General features: G+C 28.6%; 1 protein-coding gene across 1 annotated transcript in view; it reads left to right on the forward strand.

The window, feature by feature from the left end:
- The window catches only part of rg (A kinase anchor protein rugose), a 1,091,579-nt gene that overhangs the window by 539,731 nt on the left and 538,003 nt on the right, over positions 1-13,845 (forward strand). The window contains exons 7-9 of the mRNA XM_075379107.1: positions 6,010-6,136; positions 6,233-6,352; positions 8,674-8,820. Of these exons, the coding sequence (XP_075235222.1) occupies positions 6,010-6,136; positions 6,233-6,352; positions 8,674-8,820 (394 nt within the window). The remainder of the gene's footprint in view (positions 1-6,009; positions 6,137-6,232; positions 6,353-8,673; positions 8,821-13,845) is intronic.

The raw sequence follows: 13,845 nt of genomic DNA on the forward strand, positions 1-13,845 counted from the left end.
TCAGAAGTAATACCTTACAGAAGTTCCAGTTGCTAAACAGAAAAAGAGAGAGAAAAAGTCTTGGTTTAAGATTTTGAAATTTGTTTTGAGACATTTTTTAAATATAGTGGAAAGCCATTTCCATTTAAGAGTGGTAAGCGATTTAGTTAAATATTGTAATAGTAAGATTTCATTAAAACTTAGGTAAGTGTTTTTTAACTAGTTAATCTCTGCTGGTTAGTTGAGGCCATGTGTATATAATGTATAATGCATTATTTAATAAAAGAAAGGATAGCATTTACACATCTTTCCCAATATTTCTCATAACTTTTGAAATTATAAAATATCTTTAGTAAAAGTTATATTAGTTATAGTTGCTTATTTTGTAAATAAAAAACAAAATGTTCACAATAGTCCAGTCCCTGTGGTGAATAAAATAAAGTTGGCTCCCAATAAATAAACAAACAAGCAAATTTGATTTTGTAGTTAGGCGTAGTTGTAGCAGATTATCTGGTATGAAACAAATAAATCATTTCAAAGATGTTATAACCTTCCTCATGGATAAACAAGCTTACCGGCCTTATTACCTTCAGCTGTATTAAGGAAATGAAATGTGAAATGGTTTCTCATTGAATTCTTCACTTAATTGAATTGTTGATTATTATGGCGCCAAGCCTTCAAAATTTCAGGTTATATTCCAGCCCTAAATCAACAGTTTGATTTTATTCACTATAGAGAAAATGTTTTTTAATTAAACATCATGATTGTTGGTGAAACTAGATAAGTTGTATGTTAACATTTGCATTTCTCTTTCATACCTATCTCCTGACCACTATTCTATTGTAGGTTATAATTTTACGGATAAAACTGTTCCATTGTGCTTCTCAGGTAGATGTAACACTGCTGATAAAATAGATAGTATTTCTGTTACCTGCAAAATGAAATTACTGGGTGTTTTATTAGATAAGTTCTTGTGGGACGATCAAATTTATTTCCTTTGTTATTAAATCAATCCTTACTTTTTGCTCTGATGGGCATTTATAAAACGCTAAAGGCTTATCATAATTATTAAATGTTTATTATGTCTACTTATATTCTCGTATAAAATATTATGTCATGTCTCGAAGCTCCCTCAAAGAGTCAGAATGAGCTTTCAAAATAAAGAAATTGGGTCATCAGGTAGATCATTATCTGGTGTGCCCATAAATATAAATCTTTTATACACAATAAAATAACAATATTCATCTTTGTCAAACCAGAAAACAGAAACAGGTTTTATTACTCAAAACAATACTTTATTATGTTTCTATTGTCATTTTTAATAAATTGCTGAACATTTGAAAGATTCTCTCTTATTTGGAATGAAATTTATTTGAAATGCAATTAAAGTATTTTCTTTTATGGAAGCAGTATTACTTTGTTGATCATTTTGAAATAATACTTATTAAAAATTAAAAAAAAAAAAAAAACATGTATTTTGTTCAGTATATACATATTTTGTGTGCTCAAAATAATTTTCAATAGGAGCTTCTGAATTGTGAATTATTTTGTTGTAATTTTTTATATTTACTGTATTTACCTTTACGTTATTTCATTTGTTTGTATTTAAATACATCTACTTTGTATCTAATAATTTGGTTTTATATCTATGACGTATCATATATTGACATGATCTGTAATAATGTAGTTTTATGTTCTGATCAGAATAAAAATTTATTTATTAACAATATATTCTGGCATGATAATCCAGAGGTATAACAAGTTACAAGATAAAAGTCACTACATAGGAAAACAGATATATCTGTCTGTAAGCATTAAATCTATCCACTCCTGGAATCAGAAAATTTCTGGGGTATATATGACTCAGTTAAATACTGTTAACATAATTTAGGAGAAAATAAAACTTTTTTAAATTTAAATTGTTAGTATGATTTATAAATAAGAATTATTTAAAATTTTTGTTTTTTTAGTTTTTGTTCTATATAGGGAACTTATCAACTTCATGTTATATTACAACATTATTTTTATTTTATTAAATTATACTTTTTAAAAATATGATGCATAAATAATACAATAAATAGTACAATTATTAGTGATTTAAAGTGTAATCTTTCTAATCAGTTTGATGTGTATATGATAAGGAAAGTCACTTCACAAGTGGTTATGTACAAATTAGCTTGTGTAACGTCTGACAAAATGAATTAATACTTAATGAAGTTTCATTTATACACTAATGTGTGTTGTTTAGATAAGTAATTAGTATTTTGGTTGCTAGCGTCTCTACCATTATGTTAATGTACTACGTGAGTGGACATGGTTAACAGTCAGAAGTTAATATCAAAATGCAGCACTGGACTGTCTGCCCTTGTTATTGTATGTCCGTTCTTGTTATCATTATGTCATTTCTCTTGTATATTATCTGACCCTGTTAATCTCTCTCTCCATCTGCATTTCTCTCTCTTGCTTTATGTTCCCTCTTCTCTCTCTCTCGACAGAAAGTCATTATACATACATGTTTGAGCGAGTATATGACTTGTTGTTTATCTCTTCACATCATTTATGTAGTTTCTCAATTATTTCTTCTATATCTTTGTCCCTCTTTTTTTTTGTCTATTTCTGTTTTATTTTGCATATCCATTTCACATTCTATTCTTATTCTTTTGTTGATTTATTCATTCTCTCATTAATATTTATATTATTGTTTGTTATTATTCTCTGTTATTAAAGAAGAAAAACTAGTGTAAAAATAATTTTAAATTCAAATTCAAACGAATATTAATGTATAATTTAATGCAAATACAGTTTGTAATAAATATGTAAATATTTTCAAAACAAATATATATATATTTATACTTTTCCACAAATAATTTTAATTAAAAGATTTATACAGTGAATCGAGTGGCATTAATCTGTGATGTAAATTTAGATGAAGGATGTTACCTACTTTTAGTTTAATTGGAATGTCATTTCTTCATGCAAGTAATGCAAATTAGATTGATACGACTGACTGATGATTAGTCAGTTTACATTTAACATCATCACTATAACAGAGGCAGTTGAAAATTCAGTTGATTTCCTTTTTTATCTCTGAAGTATTTGAGATGTTAAATTTGATATGATGAGGGAAAATTTGGTAAGATCAGTTGAAGCTTACATTATATTACATCTTATTAGTAAAAATAAAACATAAATATTAGAAAATATTGGGTCGAGTTAAAATGTATACATATTAAAGATAAAATTGTTATAAAAATTGTTAATTGTTATAAGTTTATTAAAACGAAACAGGTATCCCTCAAAGTTTTATCTTGGGCCCTATTCTAGTTCTCTACGATCTAGTGCAGTTGATCGGTTAATAATGCATTCATCAATGGATTAATGGCAAACCGTCATATAAAGAAGATTCATCCTAATCCCTGTAGGGAAAGACATCCACCCTGTGACGATTCCGGTCACCACACTACCCCCCATGTTCCTAGTCCTGATGTGGGCTTTAACAGGGGTAATAAAGAAGACTCAGCTCATAGATATTTAAATAGAAAATTATGGCCGTAAAATAAACAAAAGACATTTTTAAAATACATTTTTACAATAAATATGTTAAGCAAGAATATGACAATTACACATGTAAACAGCTATAAATTTCTAGAGGTCACATTGATGAATATTATCATGGGATAAATAAGTTGATGATTATTTGGTTTGTTAAGATCAAATATATATATATATTAGATGAAAAAAGCCATCTAATTATCCATATGAAAGAGCAACACTGATTCTGTTTAGATTTTACGATGTGCACTCGTGTGTGTGTGCTACATCCTTGTTGTGCTTTGTCCACGCTCTACGGTTATTTGCGTTTCCCTTTGTGGTCAATTTTTTTTTATTTATGTGTCTTAGTCAAGTAATCTGAGGCAGGTGCAGCCATGTGCGTCACTCGTACAGTAACAGTGGCAGTGGCTGTGTTGGTTGAGCCACCACTCTGTACATTTACACCGCTTAAAAAAAATTTTGAAAAACCTGAAAATGGTTTTTAGATATTTATCTGAAGAGTATTTTTGATTATCTCTATATTATAATCGGAAATGGGGAAAATTTGCAGTCATTCATGATTTTTTTACCGTTCTTCTTCACCCCTTTCAAAATCGAATTTCAAAAAATCTAGTAATTGGTTTTTAGATATTCACATGAAAATTACACACAACAAAAAATCAAGTTGATATCTTCTTTTGTAACTGAGAATTAAAAAAATAAGTTAAAAATTTTTTTTTATTATTTTAACTCTTTAAATTGGAATTTAAAAAACCTACAAATTTGATTTTAGATATTCACATGAAGATTAACACATACACATAAATTGATATCTTCATTTGCTACCAATAAGTGAAATGAAACTGACATCAGCCTTACAAGTGATACATTTTTTCTATATGTCCAACTTCTGGACATTTTTAATTATGAGCCAATGGCGATAGTGACGTCCGGTTGGGAGCATTGTGTTCTGCACAACATCTTTTGTAACCACATGTTCTTGGATTGTTGATATCTTCATTTAGTTTTAGTGTTACTGTCATTTGAGTGCAACATGTTTAAGTGTTAGTAGCGGTTTTTTTAATATGGGATTATTTTCGGTAGCAGCAGTACAATGTGTTTGTGTGAAACTGGGGAAAACTTTCACAGAAACATTTCAACTTTTGAAATAAGCTTACAAAGATGATGCTCTGGGTCATATGCATTTTTTTTACAAATGATTATTATGATTTAAAAGAAGTCATCAGTCGATCAAAGATGACGTTTGACCAAGAAGACCTTCAACTTGACTGATGACATCTTTGTTCAGAAAATCAATGATCTAGTATGTGCAAATTGCCGATTGACTGTCAAAGAACCTGCAGAAGAGGTTAGCATCTTGAGTGGATCATGCCTTGACATTATGACTGGAAAATTGAACATGTATCGAGTTGCAGAAGTTTGTTCCTCGTTTGATGGCCAAACAGCAGAAAGAATATTGAGTGGACGTTCGTCGGCAACTTCTTGAATAAGTCGATGATGATGAAACATGTATGCAAAGGATCATAACGGGAGATGAAAGCTGGGTTATGGCTATGACATCGAGACATAAGTTCAATCATCACAATGGATTGGCAAAAGATCTTCATGTCCCAAGAAAGCACACTCTGATCTCGATCCAATATCAAGGAATGCCAGTGTAAAGTAATGCTCTCTGTTTTTTCGATTTTAATGGAATTTTGCATTTTGAATCTTGCCTCAAGGTGAAATAGTGAACCAAGGTGGTACTATCAAGGCGATTTACAATGATTATGTGGAAAAATCTGCAAATAGAGACCAGAGTTGTGGCGAGACAACTCATGGTTCCTTCACCATGACAATGCACCTGCACGCTCACCTTTGTCGATTCGTCAGTTTTGTACCAAAAATCAGATGACTGACCTTCCTCAGCCTCCCAATTTGCTAGACCTGGCTTTTTGCGATTTTTTTTTATTTCCAAAATTAAAATCTGTGATGAAAGGATACCATTTTGAGACTAGTGATGATGCCATTAAAGCAAATTCATCGCAGACCTTAAAGGGAATTTCAAATGAAGCTATCTAGAACTGCTTTGTGAAGTGGAAACACAGCTGGGAAAAGTGTGTGAATATGGTAGGGGAGTACTTTGAAGAGGACAAGGATCAATAATTTGTAAAATTATAACAAAGATTAAAAAAATAAAGTTCGATTATTTTCTGAACAGATCTGATATAATATTCCATCATATAATATTCACATCGAATTTTTGTTAATAAAACAAATTACCTTTAATTAAGAGTTCTTTGTATGTCTCAAGAGTTTCTCTTTGTATTATTTAGTCATCATAATCATTTTATCTCTTTCCAACGCCTTTCTTTTGAATTTTTAATCATTTACTTCTTACAGGATTATTCTGTGTGTTTGATTTTATATTTCTGATTTGATTGTTTTTTGATGTGTTATTCATATATGACTATTTATTTATTTATTTTTGATTTTCAGTTTCAAAACGAGTAAAGGTATCGGTTATTCAGCACATTTTGTTGGTAATTGTCTAGTTCTTACATCAATGAAAATCAAAGGAAAGGGCTTCCAGCATTGTGTTAAATATGAATTTCAACCTAGAAAGGTAATGTGATTTTCTTTTAATCTACTCATAACTAAAGTTTTAATTGCATTTTTAATTATGCATTTAAAAAATCTTAATATAATTATTTTTTTACAGTGGTATATGATAGCAATAGTGTACATATATAACAGATGGACAAAGAGCGAGATAAAGTGCCTTGTCAATGGACAGTTAGCATCTAGCACAGAAATGGCGTGGTTTGTTTCTACGAATGATGTAAGTTAATTTATTTTATTATTACAAGTTTACTTCATTTTTTAATTAAAGTAAATGTATAACATTAATCCCATTAATAAAAGGCAACTCAGAATTTAAATTGCATGTCATCTTAATGAGCTTTTTACAGGATTTAAGAGAGATAAACTGTTTATGAGGGAATATCTGTAAATAAGAAAAAATAGGGTATTAGATAGTTATTACAGTTTATTTAGATAGTTACAGCTAGAAGATCATTATTTTTTTTGCTACATATTCTTTAAAAATAGGGATGCACTTATTCCATCATTCTATCATTGCTCCAAAATTTACTGAATGCGCTGCTGCCTCAGCCACATTAATACTTGGTGTTCATTATCTTTCCGCATAACATTTATCTTCTGGTGAGTTTTTTGCAGAAATAACAAGTGAAAGTTTGGGGTAGTATTTTACAGGATAAAACCGTATTTTAAAGGTGATATCTTAAAAATTGAAGCTGCAGTTAATAAATTTCACCATGGATTGAGTTCTGGGTAGTGTTTTCCTTTGTGTTCCTTAATAGTTTAGATGGTTTAAAAACAGTTGTAATCTATCTCATAAATCTAATACTCTTCAAACGATTATACTGATTTCTAATGAAGCAGTACTTTAATTTAAAATTTTTAAAAGTCCATTTCTTGCTTAACAAATCAATAAGGAATTTTACACTGCCAGTGGATGACTTTTTAAGGGAAAAATTCAGTTATACCATGCAGATGAGGCATGCCACTTTCTAATTTCATAATGATGACAGGTTGTGATAATTCATTTCTCTTAGAACGGGGTTGTTTCAAGTTAAAAACTGCTTGGAACATACACTAACAGTATTTCCAACTCCTTAAAGTGCTTTTCATCAGAATTATTGTTTTTTAAGTTATATATAATTGGAATTACTTTTTCGTGTAACAGAAAAGTTCTGTTTCAATTTTTTGTCAGCAATAAAAATTTACAAGAAATGTTTTCTAAAGAAACAAACCGAAATGGATTAAACATAATTCCGAACCCTAAAAAAAACCCCAAAAAAATGTATAATAAAGTGAATAACAAATAGAATATTTTCTTTTATTATAATAATAATTTATATTAATTACTATTTGTATTAAAAATAAAAATTGCATATAAAACGATTTAGAACATTTTATTTAAAGCTATGATGTATAAGTTAATCCCTGTTTTTCAATTATATATTTGGTGTGGAATTTTGTAAATTTTGTTATAAGAATTTACCACATATATTGGTAATATGGTATTCATAAAGTTTAAAAATTACAGTATTATTAAAATCAGAATAGTATTAGAATATTAATGAATAACACTGATTTGTTAATAGTCTACTGGATGGATTATAACTATTTAAACTTTAAATATGGATAAAATTATTGCAGTTTGCTTCTCAAATAGCCATATATTTGCTGATAAAATTCACATTAATGGTAGCGATAGTATTTCTGTTGTTCATAAAGCGAAATTTCTTTGTGTTTATTAGAAACAAATTCTCATGAGATGATCAAATTGATTTCCTATGTAAGAAAGTCAATCCTTACTGTTTTGCTCTGAAGCGCCTAATAGAATAGTAATTTTGTCATCATTATTAAATATTTATAATGCCTTCATACATTTCCATATAAAATATAATGTCATCTGTTTGGGTTCCCTCATAATGTCAGAACAAGTTTTTAAGACACAAAAATGCACTGCCAGAATATTATCTGGTGCATATAAGTATGAATCATGTAAGTCGATATTTAGAAAGTTAATAATGTTAACTTATCCTTGTGTTTGTATCGTTTGAATATAATATTAATATTATATTCATAATAATATTAATATTACTATATATATTATTAATAATGAATCAACATTTATTCTTAAAAAATAACTATATCCACCTTTACCAAACCAGACAACGGAACTATTTTCATTCAAATCAGCACTTACCTATAATGGTTGTAGGCATTGTGACATGCAATATAAGTCATTCCTGAAAATGACAGTTATTCTTAATTGTAACAATTATCCCCTATCAAACTTACAAAGGAAATTGAGGAGAGAAGTGATTTTCTTTATTTCATTCTTTACTGTACGAAATATATGGTTGGGCTTCAGAATGCCAAGCAAAATCAATTGATTTTTACTGTAGTTGTTTTTAACCGTGTTCTAATGAATTAATTAATTAACTATGTACTAGGAATAATACGTAGGATGTAACAGTGAAGTTATGTAGTTTTAATTTAAAAAATTCTTTATTTTTAAAAAAAATATTAATTGTGAATTGCTTAATTCAATTTTATTTATTTTTTAAGCCTTTTGACAAATGCTACATCGGCGCAACACCAGAATTGGATGAAGAAAGGGTTTTTTGTGGACAAATGTCAGCTATTTATTTATTCAGTGAAGCTCTTTCCACTCATCAAATATGTGCCATGCATCGTCTGGGCCCCGGTTACAAGGTAATTTATTTCTAACACAATATTATATTTTAACCTTAGCGCAGTGGCCGCTGTTGGTTTTCTAACAGTTGTTTTTATTTCTTTAATGACATTGTCAGAAAATTACATTTACATAGTCACTTAACAATCAATATTTGAATATCGATTTGCGTTCAATCATTTTAATTTTGGTGGTATAATTTGTAACTTTCACAATAACTAGAGATCATTTGAGTTACTCAATTGTTGTGTATCATTTTATTGTTACAATTCAGTTGTTTTTTTGAAAATTAACTATAAGCCAGATCGAGTAATAAAAAAAAAAAATTTCTTTGCTAATCAAAAATTCTGTTGGGTAATAGTAATTTTTAGAGTAATTTTCTAAACATCATTTCTATACAAACTGAAATGCAATATTTTGTACAGTTACTTAAAAGATTATTTACTTTGAGTTGATTACATGAGTGTTGCTTTTATTAACACTTGTTTTATTCTCACTTTATGTATTTATAAACATTTATTATGAACCAAGTATATATGAAATGAAAACAACACAAAGAAAAATCATACTTTTGTTTATTTTGAAGACAGCTAACTATGAGTCGCATTGAAGAAATATTTTTAAAAATTTTAAAGTTTTTTTATAATTTTATCAAACATGGCCCATTGGTATGATTGTACAATAATAATAATTTATAAAAACCACTTGCTAACTTTTTAAAATGTACTTTCGGGTACCAAATCCATCTTCAGGAACTCAAAAAATTTTATATTATTCTTAAAATAAAAAAAAACTAAAACTAATTCATTGTATGGAAGTTGTTATGTAAAATTTAAAAATGTATAACATTGATCGTCATGTTTTAAAAAATTATGTTGACTTAGCAGCCAGTCACAATAATAAGTCAATGGTGGAAAATTTTATTGTGACTGGATGCTAAGTCGACATAATTTTTTAAAACATGGTGACCACTGTTGTACATTTTTACATTTTAATTAAAAACTTACATGTGATGAATGGGTTTTAGTTATTTTATTTTAAGAATAATATAAAAGTTTTTTGAGTTCCTGAAGATGGATTTGGTATCCGAAAGTACTTGAATACATATAAAAAAGTTGTTGGTAAGTGGTTTTTATTAATTATTATTTTTTCTTTTGTTTTATTTACATAAAAAAGAATTCCATTAGGGCAGTACTATATTATAGTTTGACAATAATTTTCTATTTGTCACATGAAAAGAACAATCTGTAAGAATAAATCTAATTATAAGAATAATAAATCTATTTATAAGAATAAATCGTATAAATAATGTACAGAAACAGACTGTCAACACAAAAATACTGGCTATGTTATGCAATAAAATGTCCTTTAGTCATCATTCCTGTTACAAATTTTTATTTGTGTACTACAACTTCTGGAGCATTTCACTATAGATTTGTGAAATTTTTTATCCTTGCGACACATAATTGACATCAGGCCTCTGAAATATATCAAATGACTGTCACCATCATTTTGTGGTTGTTTCTATGAGAGGATGATGCCACTAAGTGGTTGGAATTTTCCTTTTCTCCAGAATGCTTTCATATTTAATTAGATACCAGTCGCGTTTGTGATCTTACTGTTATCCCATTAAGCACAAATATTTTTATACTCTTAATCGTTGTCTGATTTCACAAAGAACTACTTTAAAAATATTAACATGATTTATTTTTTATTTCATCAACACATTTCTTCAAGGTGATGATCACAGTTACCCAGAAAAATCATGCTTTTTCATTTACTGTTCCAAATCATTTCACACTAATATTACATATTTCTTTGATTCATCAACTTAACTTCATACATAATATGTAATTTCAGTTCCTATTACATTTTGTAAGTCTAAATAATGTAATGCCTCTTTTCTGAATTTCAAACTTTTAATACTCTTTTATTATAATTAATGATGCCAAAAAACCGGTTGACCTTGGGTCTTAAGGTATATGAACCTCTACAAGTGAAAATAATGAACTTTCATTACTCGCAAAAAAATTATATAATAAAACTTGCTTTAAGATTTTTGAAGCAACCTCGTGATCTTTTCATGTAACTTATTAGAACATTTCAATGAATTAAATCATAATTAATTAATCTTGATATTTTTTAAATTTTCTAATAATAAAAAAAAAAATGTTACAGAATCTGTTTATAATATTACTAGCTTATGTAACTGGCATCGGTCAAGATCATAATTTCTTCACAGGCCCATTCATTTCTTTTTCTTCATAATAACACTGGTCAACATAAAATTTGGAACTGAAAACGGAGTAGGTGTTCTATGTAGTATTTTATATGCTGAATCTATATTCTGAAACAACCCATCACATAATGTTCTTAAGTTACAACCCCTTAAATTTATTTGTTCCATCATTTGTGGAACAAACAATACAAATAAATTAGTAAGTTGGTATGTTTGCTTATTCACATCTGATGCTTGCTCACCTATATTTGATACATAACAGTTGAATGATATAATTTCATGTCAAGCCAGACATTTATAACTATCGGCACGTAAGTTAGGACAAAAAACTACTAGCATTCAGCAAAACAAATGTTACTGGTTTCAATTCCAACAATAAAAGCAGTATCGCATACCCAAATGTTCATTCAGCTGTGAGACCAGTACTTCACGTTATTGATTTACTGATTCCGATCGCTTCAACAACTTGGAAAGAAATTTCTAATTCCCCAGATGGCTCAACTGATGAATTTCAACTTCAATAGTTATTAATTACATTCCAGAAGAATCAAATATTAAACCTCATCTCATTACACAAGTGGAACTGAGCGATCTAATTCAAGACTTGTATTTGTCGAAACATCATGCAGAACTCCTAAGTTCACGTCTTAAAGAATGGAACTAGTTGTTGCATAACTCAAATAAGTTTTCTTCTATATCGGTAGCACATGCTGTAGGAATGAATGAAACATATGAAACCATGTCAAAAATTTTAAAAGCTATTAAGTATGATGAACATTCATGGCGAATCATCGCCGGTCTGAAAGGGATAGGACTTCTTCTTGGTGTCCAGGGTGGCTTTATAAAATATATGTGTTTCTTGTGTTTGTGAGGTTGTCAGGGTACAGATAAACACTACGCAATTAAAGACTGGCCAAAAAGAAATCTGTTTACTCCAGGAAAGTAAAATGTCAATATTCCCCTTGTCAAAACAAATTGTATTGTTTTACCACATTTACACATAAAACTAGGCCTGATGAAGAATTTTGTAAAATCATTAGATAAAGGTGAAGACAGCTTTCAATATTTAGTTGAGGTTTTTTCACATTAAGTGAAGCCAAATTAAAAGAGGGAATGTTCATCGGGTTGCAAATAAGAAAATTAATTTGTGAAAATATATTTGACAGCAAACTGAATCGTAAAGAACTAACAACATGGAAGTCATTCAAAGATGTTGTTACTGGTTTTCTTGTAAACAAAAAAGCCAAAAATCATGATCAGGTTATAAGTGAACTCTTGGTGAACTACAAAAATTTATGCTGCAGAATGTCATTGAAAATTCATTTTTACATTCTCATTTGGACATTTTTCCTTTAAATTTGGGTGACATCAGCGATGAACAAGGAGAAAGGTTCCACCAACGTTATAAAGGCAGATGGGATGAATCTATGATGAGTGACTACTACTGGATGATAAAAAAAGAAGACTTCACTAAACACAAAAGGAAAATAAGAAAAAAGAAATTAAGATAAATGTAAATGTCTGCAAAATAAAGGTAGGAACTTTAATGTAATTATTAATAATTTTGTATTTTATTATTTAAGAAGTTTCTCAGTATTTTAAAGGGACATAACTAAAAATCTGAGGGTGATGAAGAAAAACTAATTTCATTTTAAGGTTCAGCATAAAAAGTACATTCTGATTTACATACTTTTATCTCAATTCCAAATTATTATTTTTTTTTTTTTTGACCTGTGATAATGTCACTAACATTCCACGACAGACAAATTACTTTTCCATTCTTTCTTGCTGAATTTAATCTTTCAAATAGCCTGTTTATTACCCTACAATAGTATGGCTTGAATGAAAGTGCAAGGAATTTGAAGAAAGAACATGTATTTTAAACTTTCAAATAATATACAGTACAATAACTAATACAACTATAAAAAATCTACAAATATATTTTATACAAATAACTTAACCAACTATACAAATATGTTACATTTCATTTAATTTCTAATTTGATTTCATTTTAATTTAATTTTATTTTTTAAACCTGTCATGAGCATAAAAAAAAGATCCTATAGACAGCCATAAGTTGTATACAAACACATTCAAATAACAAATATACAATATACAAATAACTAGTGGAATTATACAAATGTACAGTAACATTTAAACAAACACAGTTTTCAGATTACAACACAAAAGAGTTCGATGGTACAATAAATTAGACTAATCACCCTTCATTCCTCTTGCAGCGGTTGCAGTAGGGATGTCTAACACCCACAGTATTTTTACTCAGTTAGTAAGTAATAATTGTCCCAATTTTGATTGAGATTGGTCCTGTGGTTTAGGAGGAAATATAGAACATACATATAATAACTCTCATTTATATTAAGATTATTCATATCATGTAATATTTTATCATTTATTCAGATACTGTGACAATTTTTGAAAATGTTATCCTTCCAGTTGCTGCTGTTGTCATTTGTCAGAGGAGATATCATTGTTGTCAGCATTAGCCTAATGTAAATTGTATGACATTTATTGTCAAAGGAATTAAATTTACATTTCATAACGTAAATTAAAGTGGTTTTAACTTCATTATTGTTAATAGTAAAATCATCAACAGTTTTAGTTGAAAAGTGAAGTAATCAAATGTCATATCTCTGTGACATTTATTGCTCATTGCCATTCTACTCTTCAACTTTGAATTGCGTATTGCATTCTGTATTGGCAGCAAGTTAAGTTTAAATATGTAACTATATCTATATCGAGCTTTTGGTTTTTATGGTATCAAATCTTAATTAAAATTTTTGTGAAA

The sequence above is a fragment of the Lycorma delicatula genome, chromosome 11, assembly GCF_047948215.1.
Source record: "Lycorma delicatula isolate Av1 chromosome 11, ASM4794821v1, whole genome shotgun sequence".
Lineage (NCBI taxonomy): Eukaryota > Metazoa > Arthropoda > Insecta > Hemiptera > Fulgoridae > Lycorma > Lycorma delicatula.